The sequence below is a fragment of the Furipterus horrens genome, unplaced genomic scaffold (assembly GCF_987537825.1).
Source record: "Furipterus horrens unplaced genomic scaffold, mFurHor1.1.pri manual_scaffold_9, whole genome shotgun sequence".
Taxonomy (NCBI): domain Eukaryota; kingdom Metazoa; phylum Chordata; class Mammalia; order Chiroptera; family Furipteridae; genus Furipterus; species Furipterus horrens.
In genome coordinates this window covers 71875032-71887430 of record NW_028327179.1, presented here as the reverse complement: position 1 = coordinate 71887430, position 12399 = coordinate 71875032, and the positions used below count along the sequence as shown (strand labels likewise).

The following is a 12399-nucleotide window of genomic DNA, read 5'->3' as shown; positions in this document are numbered from 1 at the left end:
ATCTTATTCCTTCATTTTGTTCTGGTTAAATGTTTACTTCTTCCATGTATTCCAAATAGTTGATTTGAATCCTGGCTTCCTTCCCATCCATGTTGGTTCCTTGTATATTTTTCTTCATTTCAAGTTGTATAACCTTCAATTCTTCCTTTATTTTTGGGCCATACTCAATCATTTCTCTGGGCATCCTGATCACCAATGTTTTGAACTCTGCATCTGATAGGTTGGCTCTCTCCTTTTCACTTAGTTCTCTTTCTGGAGTTTTGATATGTTCCTTCATTTGGGCCATACTGCTTTGTCTCCTCAATCTGACAGACTCCCTGTGTTTGCTTCTGTGTATTATGTAGAACTGCTGCATCTGTTACTTTGTAAGGGGCAGAGCCTTAGGTATTCATCAGTGCAGGGTGAACCATTTCAGTGATTTGTGGCACTGTATGTGGAGGAGGGGTCAGAGAGGGAACCATGCTGCTTGCTGGTCACTTGCTCCTTTGCCAGTCACTTCGCCGGTTTCCTATAGGCGACTGGTGCCCCTATAGCTGTTTCCCTGGTGATGGTTGCCAGAGTGGGTGGGTTTGGGTACATTCTGGGACTGTGGGGACCCTCTAATTGGACTCTCCTGAAAGACAGGCAGTTTCTTCTGTTGCACCGATCTCCCACTGGTTTTCACAGCTGGAAGCTATAAGGCTTTGTTTTCTTGGTGCTGGAACCGTGATCTGCATGGTCTATCCTGGGGCTGGGTTCACTTCCCAGGTGTCCGTCCCAGCTTTTATCTGCCACACATGAATGTGGGTCTGCTAGTCTGCTGGCCACAGCCGCTGCCTTGCCGTTGCCTTGCCACTGCCTCACCTCTGCCACACTGTGTCCTCTCCACCTCAGCTCTGCCCTTCCTACTCATTTGGATGAGTAGTTCTTTAAATCTTTGGTTGTTGGACTTCCATACAGTTCAGTTTTCTGGCAGTTCTGGTTGTTCTGTGTTTTGGGGTTGTTTTTCTTCTTCTTATGATTGTGTGAGGAGATAAAGAATGTCTACCTACACATCCATCTTGGCCAGAAGCTGGGAGCAATGTTTTAAGGGCATTGCATACAAACTTCAAATTTCAAACTTAACCTATGTTGTTATGTATATGATACTCTTAGAAGAAAGTTAAAAAGATACATATTTTTTTCTTTATCATTCTTGACCTGTCCTGTTACACATTGTTCTCTGTTACGGTCATGGAACTTAAGTTGGAGATATTTGACCTTTGAATCATTGGTTAGTGAGTAGCTAAATTAGGAGACACTGCCTTAAGAAGAAGTCAGTTCAGACTGAAAGACAAATGACTATTTGGTTAGAAGTAACTCTCCATTTTTAAAGGGTGGAGATAGTTTGGTAGTAAATTAGTTCTTTCTCTCTGCCTTGGGAGATTAGACAAACAATGGATCTAACTAAGAAAATAGACTGACTCATTTGGCTCCAATGCTGTACTGAAGTTACAAGGAAACTAACATTAATCTTCAAAGAAAGAATTGGGTTTTGTATATTGTAAATGAGTTTTACAGTCAATGCTGATATTTCTCATTGAAGAAACCAAAAATCAGAATTAAATTCATAGATCTAAAGGCACTCTGAACCCTGTCTTTTCTTACCTCATTATCTGCTATAGCAAAGCTGAAGTCATATGCAATTTACTTCATTATTTATTAATCTTCTTTAGGATGGTAGTTTTTATTGCAAGAGAAGTGAGGTTTGCAATAACTCTCTTTCCTTATTTTCTTGAGTATTTCCAAAGTTCTAATAGTAAACACCCTATCTTCCAAGTGGAATGTCCATTAAGAGAACAGGTACAGATGAGAGAGGAAAGTCAGACCTGTTGGGCAGGAAAAGAAGTTGTACAGAGCTAATAATGGGTCATAAATGAATACGGGTGGAGAACGTGAAGGAAATAGAATCACAAATCTGGAAGAAACAAGTCATCTGGTCTAAACTGCCTCTAAACAGGTCAGGAAGGGGTGTTTGGCTGGACCTTTTTCTACATCTGGATTTAGCTTCTCTTAACTTTTTCAGCCTTTTGCCTTTCACCAAGCCTGATTTCTTGTTTGCAAGTCATGTGTTACTTCTCCTCCTGCCCCAGGATGAAGTCCTTTGGGGTGGATTTAATTGATTTGGGGGAAAGGTCCATTCTTTTTTCCAGAGGCCTGTTTCAGGTTTAGGTCATTTCATTGGCCTCACCAACCACTGAAGGGCAGATCTTCACGCCAATGGATAAATTCCCTGGGCAGAGAGAAAGGGCCTCTGAGCTGATAGTTACACTCTATGTATTTTTAACTCCCCTTAATTGTGAGTACACCATATGCCCAGGTGGGCTGAAGAGTTTTTTAGTTTCAAGTCTCCTTTTCTATGAGAGAAACATACAACTGCCTAAGTTTTCCAACATACACATACACACCCCTACATTATTCACTGGTAGAAGTGGAATGTTGGCAACTTATGATTCCTCTGGAGCCACCCATCTCTTCTCCATGTCCCACGTGTCTGGATTTTATACTGCAAGAGACCGTGGGTAAAGGAGGGTGTAATTAAAGTTTACCTTATTCTTCTGTTTCACCCAGGAAAGCGGTTCGTGAGCATAAAAGCATAGAGGTAAATGAGATATTTGCTGCTGTTTGATGCCTATCACATCACACCCCTTCCCGCTCCACCCCACCACCTCCACCAGTGTGTTCACACACTGTGAGAAGAAATGCAACCAACCACCCCTCCCTCGCGACCAGCACGGACCGAACCAGAACTTCCCCTGGGTCGTGGCCCAGCGATATGAGCTGAACGGCCCTGGCACGGAGCCCTGCTTTTCCCGAGTCGTGGGTGGCGCGATGCTTGTTTCCCTCCCCTCCCTTTCCGGACCCAAACGGGGATGTATCTGGGTCAGCCTGGGAGGGGCCGGACCTGCCTGAAACCGGCAGGGGAAAAAGGAGTGGCGATGACAGCATCTTTCAGGTTTTTGGCGTTTCTGAGCTTCGCCCCTTCCAGCCCCTCACCACTCTCACGCCCGGCGGGGCTGCAGTACTCGCCCGAGGACTGGGTGGGGGAAGAGGGGTTCTTCCTATCTGGAGGGCCACCCCTCCACGCCCTGCGAACAATGCGGCACTCGCCACCACCCCCAATACTCTCCTCCACCCTCTCTCAGTACCCCCTACCCCCAACCCTGGTTCCCCAAGCCACGCTCCCTGCGCGGGTGGCGGGTCCCTCCGCCCCAGGAAAATAGCAGTGAAACAGTTCAGGGCCACCATGAGTTCCTGGTCTTCCTTTCTGGTGATAAACAGCGGGGCTATGAGCCAATTGCTGCTCAAGATGCTACACCCGCACTCTTTCTCCACTCTGCAGGGCCGGATCCAGGACCGAGAGGGTCCCGTTACCTCCACAAAGCTCAAAGGCTGAGCGCCAGGGTGGCGGGAGGCGCGACCCCCGGCTGGCCCCTGGCTGCCTGGGTTCCTCCCCCCGAGATCTTTTGAGCTTCACAACGCCGGGGCAGGAACTGGGTGTACGTCAAAACCGCATCTTCCCGGGACGCTTTGGCTGAGGAGGTCTGGGTGAGGTCGGGAGGGTCATGGACCTTCCTGGCTCCCCTCCCTGCGAGCTCTATATATAAGCCCAGCAGCAGGAATCAAGGCCACAAGTCTTCGTTTTCCTGAGGCCCTGCCCCTCCTTCCCCATCCTTGCCCTGCATAAACTCAGCAGCACCAAATTTACAACTGCTCGCTCTTCCTCTCAGCATTAGGTAGAACGATGGCTTGAAAATCGTCTTTGGGTTCCTGCGTTCTGTACAGTTATCTCCTATCCCTTCCCTCGATTCCCCACTCGCGCTCTTGGACTTCTGTTTGCCGGAGGGTAGCCTAGCCTATCCTGAACGCGCGTGCCTGTGGCCGGAGCCCACTGATGTTCTTTGGTTGGAAGCTTCCCGAAAGGTGCCTGCCTCCGCCAGAGTTCCGGGCCATGCAGGGGTGTTTCTCCTTCCCTGCCTCACCTCGCCCGGAGACATCTCTTGCCACCCTTGGATAATCCCTGCGCCCCTCCCCGCCAGCGCCCGGCAGAGCGCCCCCTCCCTCAACTGAGCCCAGGCGAGTGGGGAGCTGAGTGGACAGGGGCGCGCGGGAGGCGCGCAGAGCTCTCCGGCTGCCTGCGCTCGCGGCACCTGGGGAATTGGGCTGTGGGCGAGGTGGCCGCGCCGGCCTTTATCGCTGGCCCTGCTAGTCGTTTGAAACTTTATCGTCGAGTCTCACTACTCGCCACAGACTGAGTAGGGGATTGGGGCACGGCGAGACTCCGCAGGCAGTGAGGGGCGCCCCGGGTGCCGAGCGCTTCTGCTCCGGGCACGCATGGCGCCCGCACACGGAGTCTGACCTGATGCGGACGCAAGGGGGTTAATATGAACGCCCCTCTTGGTGGAATCTGGCTCTGGCTCCCTCTGCTCTTGACCTGGCTCAGCCCTGAGGTCAGCTCTTCATGGTGGTAAGTCCACGCGTGAGGGCACAGTGGGGGTGGGGGTGGTGATTTTCAATTTGGGAATGAGGACGTACTGGCCACATTTCCCGCAGCACTCGTGGATTCCAGCCCCAAATCCTGGCTGCTGCCCTCTCCTATCGCCCCATCCTGAGCGCCTTCTCTTTTCCTCTGAAGACCATTCCAACTTTGACAACTCCCAAAAAACCCACATGTCCCCTGAAATGAGAACTCTGATGTTTGGTTTATTTGGATCCAGCTGAGTGGCAGCAAAATCACCCAATTTCTTATCCCATAAAAAGACGCAGTAGCTGGGTCTCTAGCTGGGTGTGTGTGTGTGTGTGTGTGTGTGTGTGTGTGTGTGTGTGTGTTCATTGACAGTTGCTCTCCCCCTCGTCCCCAACCCTTCCCCGCAAAACTCAAGATAAACCTAGGGGCCCATTCATCCAAGCAATGAGGAGCTGAAGAACCCAAAGTGTGTGATTTTTTATTATTTCCCGTCCTTCCACATTCCTAATGTTTGGCCCCAGTGAGGCGGAAGAACATTGTGCTGCCTGCCTCCAGGTAGAGACCTATTGCCTCAATGAGAAGCCAAGGCGCGGAGGGGGGGGGGGGGGGGGGGGGGCCGCGCGGCGGGGGGGGGGGGCGCGGCGGGGGGGGGGGGTGCTAAAGACAACAGTCCCCTCGAAGAGTAACTTCGCTGCTGTCCTGTGAATGTTAATCAGCGATTTTTTAAAACTTATTTTGCACAGTGAATATAACATAGCTTAGCATCATTACAAAGAGAGATTCTGTACCCACCTAGAAGCTCTTCTCAATCTCCCCACCTAAAGATCTTGAAAAGGGAGGGAATTAAGAGCTCTTTAATATCCTTTCACCTAAAACTTCCCCAACAGATATTAAAATACTGATTCAGAAAGACCTGTTCCCTGGGGTATTTTTTCAAGAATCTGGCAAAAGTACGGAGTCTCAGTCAAATGAAAGGCTAGAGCAGGGAACTTCAGGAAGGCAGTGGAACTCTTCAAAAGAGCAAGGTAGAGCATTGATGGGAAGTAGGATTCGATTCCTTTATAAGGCGTTTTGAACAGGAAGGCGTTTAGTCTTGACATTGCTGACATATGATCAAAGATTGATTTATCAGAATGACCATTTTTCAATAAAATTACTATTTCTGTTTCCATGATAAGCATTATTTATTGCCCAGTCTTTTTGTCACATTGTCTCTCAGCTGTCACTTACATATATATTTTGGAAATCACAGCTGTAAAAATTTTATGATCATAGAAAATAATGAAAATACAAGAAAAGACATTCTCCTTGTTTGATTGCTTCAAAAGACACCTATGGCAGCTTGGGTTATATAAAAGGTACCTTTCTAAACATTTCACAACTAATAGAGAACATCTGGGCAGAGATGATGATGTAATTTTTTTGTAAAAGTTTCTTTTCAAACGTACTTTATGGAGCTATAACACTGTTTGATTCTTCCAAACATTCAGTGTCCTTAATAACAATAGAAATAATTTTTTCCAAAGGTTCTCTATAAATGCCAAAAACAGCTGGAGAATGGAAATATTTAAAGGACACTTTAGTGAGGAAAGAATTTCATATCTATGAGGAGAGTGTAACGTCAGATACCAGCAGGTGTCGATTAGACAGATACAGACAGTTTCTTAACACATTTAAACATTAGGGTCAAATAACTGGGGGTGAGGAGCTTTAAAGGTCGGCTTTCCCCAAAGCCACATCCAGACACATTTCATCATTAAGATCAGAGCCTTCTTGGAAACTTTTAAGGTTCTTCCCAAAAGATGTTGTCCCTCCCCACTCATTCTGTTCCCTGACTGCCCAGAGTGTCAATTGCTGGCCCTCAATTCATGTCCAAGACAGTCATCACTCCATTTTTGGGGTGGCTTCTACCACATTACACCCCATGCCTGCAGTGCCGCTTCCCCATGGAACTAAAATTAAATAACCTTTTCTTTCTAATATCCCTAAAAGTACAAGGAATTAATATTTGAAACATGCTTTCAACTCCTCAGTCTCCCAGGAAACATGGGAGACCTCAAGTTCAGTGTTCTCACCTCTGTGTTGGTCCTTCCCAGGTACATGAGAGCTACAGGCAGCTCATCTAGGGTGATGTGTGACAATGTTCCAGGCCTGGTGAGCCGCCAGAGGCAGCTGTGCCAGCGACACCCGGACGTGATGCGTGCCATTGGCTTGGGCGTTGCTGAGTGGACAGCTGAGTGCCAGCACCAATTCCGCCAGCACCGCTGGAACTGCAACACCCTAGACAGGGACCACAGCCTCTTTGGCAGGGTCCTGCTCCGAAGTAAGTCTCCTGCCTTCAGGCTGTTCCTAGGGCTCTCCCCTCACACACTCCACCCTTTATTTGTCCCTCAGAGTCCCTGCTCAGTTTTCCTTGCATTTTATTCAGTCAGAAGCTTGTTGTTAGGGTCATTGTCCTTGTTTTACAAATGAGGACTTAAGAAATGAAGGAACTTGTCTAAAGTTTTGTCAGAGGCTAGTCATAAATTAGAATATAGACTCCAGGCTGGTGTCTTTTTACTCTTTGCTCTGTCCATCCATGTCATGTCACAGCTCTGCCTGTCCCTCCAGGTTCCGATTTTGTCTTTTGGAGAAAGGAGGCAGCAGCCACAAGGCTCTTTTGACTTTTCTTTTGGGGGCATGAATCTTTCAGAAAGATTTGAGCATAAGATGAGTTTGGAATGCCTGAATCTTTTATTGGTCATAGACAGTCATTATTTCAATAACACTTAAATGTTATTGAGAATCAGGGACAAATCTTTTCACACCCCCTTTGATCTCCCATTCAGGTTTTCAGCTTTGTGTCACACAGTGTCTGAATTAAACATTTTTTTTTTTTTTCCGGTAGACTGTAAATTCTATATGGCAAGACTAGCCTGCTGTCCCTGCACCTCAGTCGGTGCCTTCTGTGTTACAGAAACCATTCATTCATTGAGTGGTTGAGTAAATGAATGAATGAACTTGAAGTGAATGCCTAGCATTTCCCAGGTACATTTTAGGCAGAAGAGTATTTATGGAGGGTAGGGGTTCGAACTATTACTACTTAGAAGGAGCATTAAGCATTATCTAATTATGTAATAAACATCTTAAAAGTCCTGAATGTGGAAAGTAGCTGCCTAGCTGCTATACCATCATAGAAAATTAACTGAAAATCACATTTTATTTTCAAAAAATGTTTGTTCCTTAACCTGGTGTTATTACCATTGTCCAAGAAATAGCACAGCCCATTTGCTACTGAGAAATCTAACTGAAAACACAAAAGTTTTGTGTGAACCCCAGAAACAGGAAACTTTACACTTGTTTTTGCCCACCCCACCCCCCATTCCTAAGAAAATCATCCAGGCTTTGCACTTGGTAATGCTTAACAGAGGGTGTTTCTATCATGTAATCATCACAGCCCTAGGGTTTTATGAGGCCAAATGCATAACTGAATGTCTCTGAAATCCTCCAAGGGCGTAGTGCACTCACTCTCTGTGTATCCCTGAAGTAAATTTACTGCCATATTCTGCGATTTTATTCTCTAGTTTAAGAACTGTATCCTTCTGTATTCTTTTTGGAGTTTCAATATGACATGGCAAATTTTTGAAAGGTTAATAGTAAATTTCAACAACATGGAATTTTAAAACTTCACCTAGATTAGCTCACCAGTGAATCAATTAAAGTGCCGGAACTTGTCAAAGAGAATTTGCAAATATTTAGCATGAGACATCTTTGGATGTTATTATGTACACTCTCTCAATGTTTAAGATGTATCAGGGTTTTTCCTTTTCAAAGTGCTCATAACAATTTTACAATGTTTACAAATTAAATGTCCTTCTCATTTATATAATAAAATGATCACCTCTAAATTCTGTCCATGAAAATTTATTAAGATACCCGCATATTGAAAAAACCCTTTAGATCACAAATCAAAGGACATAACTTTGGCCACTGATCCTAAAGGTCTACCAAAGCTGGGGATCCATTCATAAAATACTTTAACTTAATCTTGACAATGTTTGTTTCTTCAGAGCTGTGGAGTGCTGAGGAAGAAAAGGCTGGAACTAGTTTGATTTATTCTAAGGCCTCAAGTAAATAAGAGATTCTCACTTGTACTTCTTCAGAGTTCTTTCAGATGAAGCTTGAATGCTTTGCCAAAGTACTCAAAACTTAAAACACTCATGCTACACTATTTCTTTCCATTTTTCACAGAAGGCCAGATTTCTTCCTGGACATTTATGTAAACTCCTGTGACTGTCAGTGATGATTTTGCATTGGTTCTGGGAGGGCTGAATTTGGCCTAAGGTAGCTTATCCTGGAAATAATCATGAAATTCCAGTGGAGCTATCCAAAGATTTTTATAATTAATTGCTTGGTGGGAAAGTCACATCTTAGAATTGCAAAGAGCTCTCCTATGGAAACCTAAATGTCCTGATAGATGACTTGGAGGGCAAAAGACAATACCATTTATAGGGAGAACATAAAATTTACTAACATATCCCAGGGTCATAGAGGAATGGAGAACATTTTCCTCTTTTGCTTCAGACAGCATAGAATAAGACAACAATTTTTGGGAACATTTGCATTTTACTCGTTAAACAGACTGTCACCAGTAACAGGCAGAGAAACTTAAACCCATAAATATTTTCTGCAAGATATATCTCTAGAATTATAGAATAAGCCTTAAACAAAAAGGTGATTAGGTCTCATTCTTATACATGTAAAAATAAAATAAAGAATTAGAAAGCAAGGGTTTTAAAAGACTTGAACCCATAACATTCCAGAAAGCCTAGCTTCTAGTGTTTTGCCCTTCCACATAACAATCCCCCATGCCAAACAAAACCTATCCCTATACACTTAGTAGACATTGCTTGACTTTCTCAATCCAAAAATTAGAGAAACTTTAATAATAACACACCAGAAAGTCTAAATATCACTATTTAGATTTGTATTTTGTTTCATATTGTGATGGCTGTAAAAAATATCTTTTTCTAAGGAGTCTGAAGATCAAAATGTGTTTTTTTAGAAAGCCAACTCTTGAAGTGTGCTACTATTTCACACATAGCATTTTAGTGATTCATCTAAGACACTTAACTGAAAATATCTTAAGGCCACATCTAACATGATACCAAAAGATTTGGGAGTACAATGAAAAGTCAGTCCACACTTCTGGTCAAGATGAAGACATGGTAGACATGCTTTGCCTTCTCCAACACCACAGAGAGAATTACAACTATATCTCAAAAAAAATAAAAATAAAATAGCAACCAGAACCATTCGGAAATTGAGCTGTATGGAAGTCAGACAACCAAGGATTTTAAGAAGCCACATTCATCAAGATGGGTAGGAGAGGTAGATCATGAAGATGGATAGAGAGGCATGGAGAGGCTGTGTGGCACAGAGAGGCAGCAGCAGTGGCAGAACTGGTAGTCCCACATTCACATGTGGTAGATAAAAATCGGGAGGGACACCTTGGGAGCAAGTGATCCCAGCCCCAAGCCAGACCACACAGCCCAGGGTTCCAGTACCAGGAAGATAAATCCCCAGCTTATAGATGTAAACACCAGTGGAGGTTGGGGAGGTGGAAGAAAACCACCAGATTTTCAGGAGAGTCTGTTTAAGGGACCCTCATAGACTTAGACATACACAAACCCACCCATTCTGGGAATCACCATCAGGGCAACAGCTAGAAGGGTGCCAGTTACATACAGGGAGTGAGCGAAGTGACTAGAAACAGGGCAAGTGCTAGGCAAACCTCCAGAAGCCAGGCAGCAGCATTCTCCCCTCTCTGAGCCCTCCAACCACTCTGAGCCACAAAGCAGTGAAGTGGGTTGCCCCACCCTGGCGATTACCTAAGGCTCTGCCTCACACAATTTATAAGTGCCTTTTACAGGGACTCAAAGCAGCTTTACCCAATACACAGAAACAAACACAGGGAGGCTGCTGAATTGAGGAGACAAAGAAATATGGCCCAAATGAAAGAACAGAACAAAAACCCAGAAAAAGAACTAAAGGAATTGGAGATAATCAACCTGAGCTCAGGATGCCCAAAGAACTCATTGAATATGGCAAAAACATAAGGGAAGAAATAAAGGTTACACTAAGTGAAATAAATAAAAATATACAGGAAACCAACAGTGGAGAGAATGAAGCCAAGAATCAAATCAGCATTTTGGAACACAAGGAAGGAAAAAACATTCAATCAGAATAGCAAGAAGAAAAAAGAATTCAAAAAAAAAAAATGAGGATAGGCTTAGGAAACTCTGGGACAACTTTAAACATATCAACATCTGAATCATAGGGGTGCCAGAAGGAGAAGAGGAAGAGCAAGATTGAAAACTTATTTGAAAAAATAATGAAGAAAAACGTCCCTAAATTGGTGAAGGAAATAACATACAAGTCCAGGAAGCATAAATAGTCCCAAAAAAGTTGGATCCAAAGACGACCACACTGAGACACACCATAATTAAAATGCCAAAGGTTAAAGATAAAGGGAGAGTCTAAAAAGCAGCAAGAGAAAAGCAGAGAGTTACCTACAAAGGAGTTCCCATAAGACTGTCCGCTGATTTCTCATAAGAAACTTTGCAGGCAAGAAGGGACTGGCAAGAAATATTCAAAGTAATGAAAAGCAAGGACCTACAACCAAGATTACTCTATCCAGCAAAGTTATCATTTAGTATTGAAAGGCAGAGAAAGTGCTTCCCAAATTCCCAGACAAGGTAAAGCTAAAGGAGTTTATTATCACCAAGCTATTATTACATGAAATGTTAACGGGACTTATTTAAGAAAAAGAAGATCAAAGCTGTGAACATTAAAATGACAACAAATTCACAACTATCAACAACTGAATCTAAAAAAAAAACAAAAACTAAGTAAACAACCAGGAAAGGAACAGAATCATAGATATGGAGATCATATGGAGGATTATCAGCAGGAAGGAGGAAGGGGAAGATTGGGGAAAAGGTACAGAAATTAAGCATAATTGGTAGATACAAGGTGGACAGGATTTAAGAATAGTATAGAAAATGGAGAAGCTAAAGAACTTATACACATGACCCATTGACATGAATTAAGGGAGATGGATTTCTGGAGTGAAGAGGGGTACCGGACAAAAGGGGACAAAGGAGGAAAATTGGGACAAAGGTAATAGTAATATCAATAAAATATATTTTTTAAAAAGTCAGACCATGTGCTAAATTTTTTATTTAAATAAATATACATCTAGCTATTTAGTAATGTGTTTGAATAATAAGTGACAAATATTTCAAAAGGTGATATTTGTGCTTTGGAAATTATTTCTGAAATTTTAAGTAGCAGATTTTAAGTAATTTTTTTCTTTCAACCTACTGCTAAGTACATTCAGCATTTGGGAATTTTCCCTCTATGTGATATCTCTAAATGTGGACACTGAATTCCAGTCCAAAACCAGGCTTTAGCAACTCAGTGGAGCAACTGCTGACAAGATATCTTTCTTTTTTTTTTTTTTTTTTTTTTAAGTATATTTTATTGATTATATTGTTACAATAGTTCCAATTTTTTTTTCCCCTTTGCTCCCCTCCGCCCAGCACCCCCCTTCCCCAACAATCCCCTCTCCAAGTCCATGCCCATGGGTCGTACATACAAGCTCTCCCGCCTCACCCTTTCATATATTCTTCTTCTTCTTTTTTAAAATTAATTAATTAATTAGTTAAATATTTTAACAATAAAAAATAACAATTCCTCCCTCTCAGACTTAAGACCCTTTACAATCTTATAAAGGACAATGGATGAAGGTCTCGAGCTCCTCTAGCTGCTTCAAGCTGGACATGGTCGTCGTCCTACCTACCCATGGGTCAAGAAATCCCTAATAAGAGTGGGGATGTGGAGGGGAGGGTGGCCTTCCCACAAGGGGAAGG

General features: G+C 43.5%; 1 protein-coding gene across 1 annotated transcript in view; it reads left to right on the top strand.

Moving 5' to 3' along the window:
• The first annotated feature begins 4400 nt into the window (after positions 1–4400).
• WNT2 (Wnt family member 2) overlaps positions 4401–12399 on the top strand; it is a 53734-nt gene continuing 45735 nt past the window's right edge. Inside the window, exons 1-2 of the mRNA XM_090286768.1 lie at positions 4401–4486; positions 6583–6809. Of these exons, the coding sequence (XP_090142894.1) occupies positions 4404–4486; positions 6583–6809 (310 nt within the window). The 5' untranslated portion in view covers positions 4401–4403. The remainder of the gene's footprint in view (positions 4487–6582; positions 6810–12399) is intronic.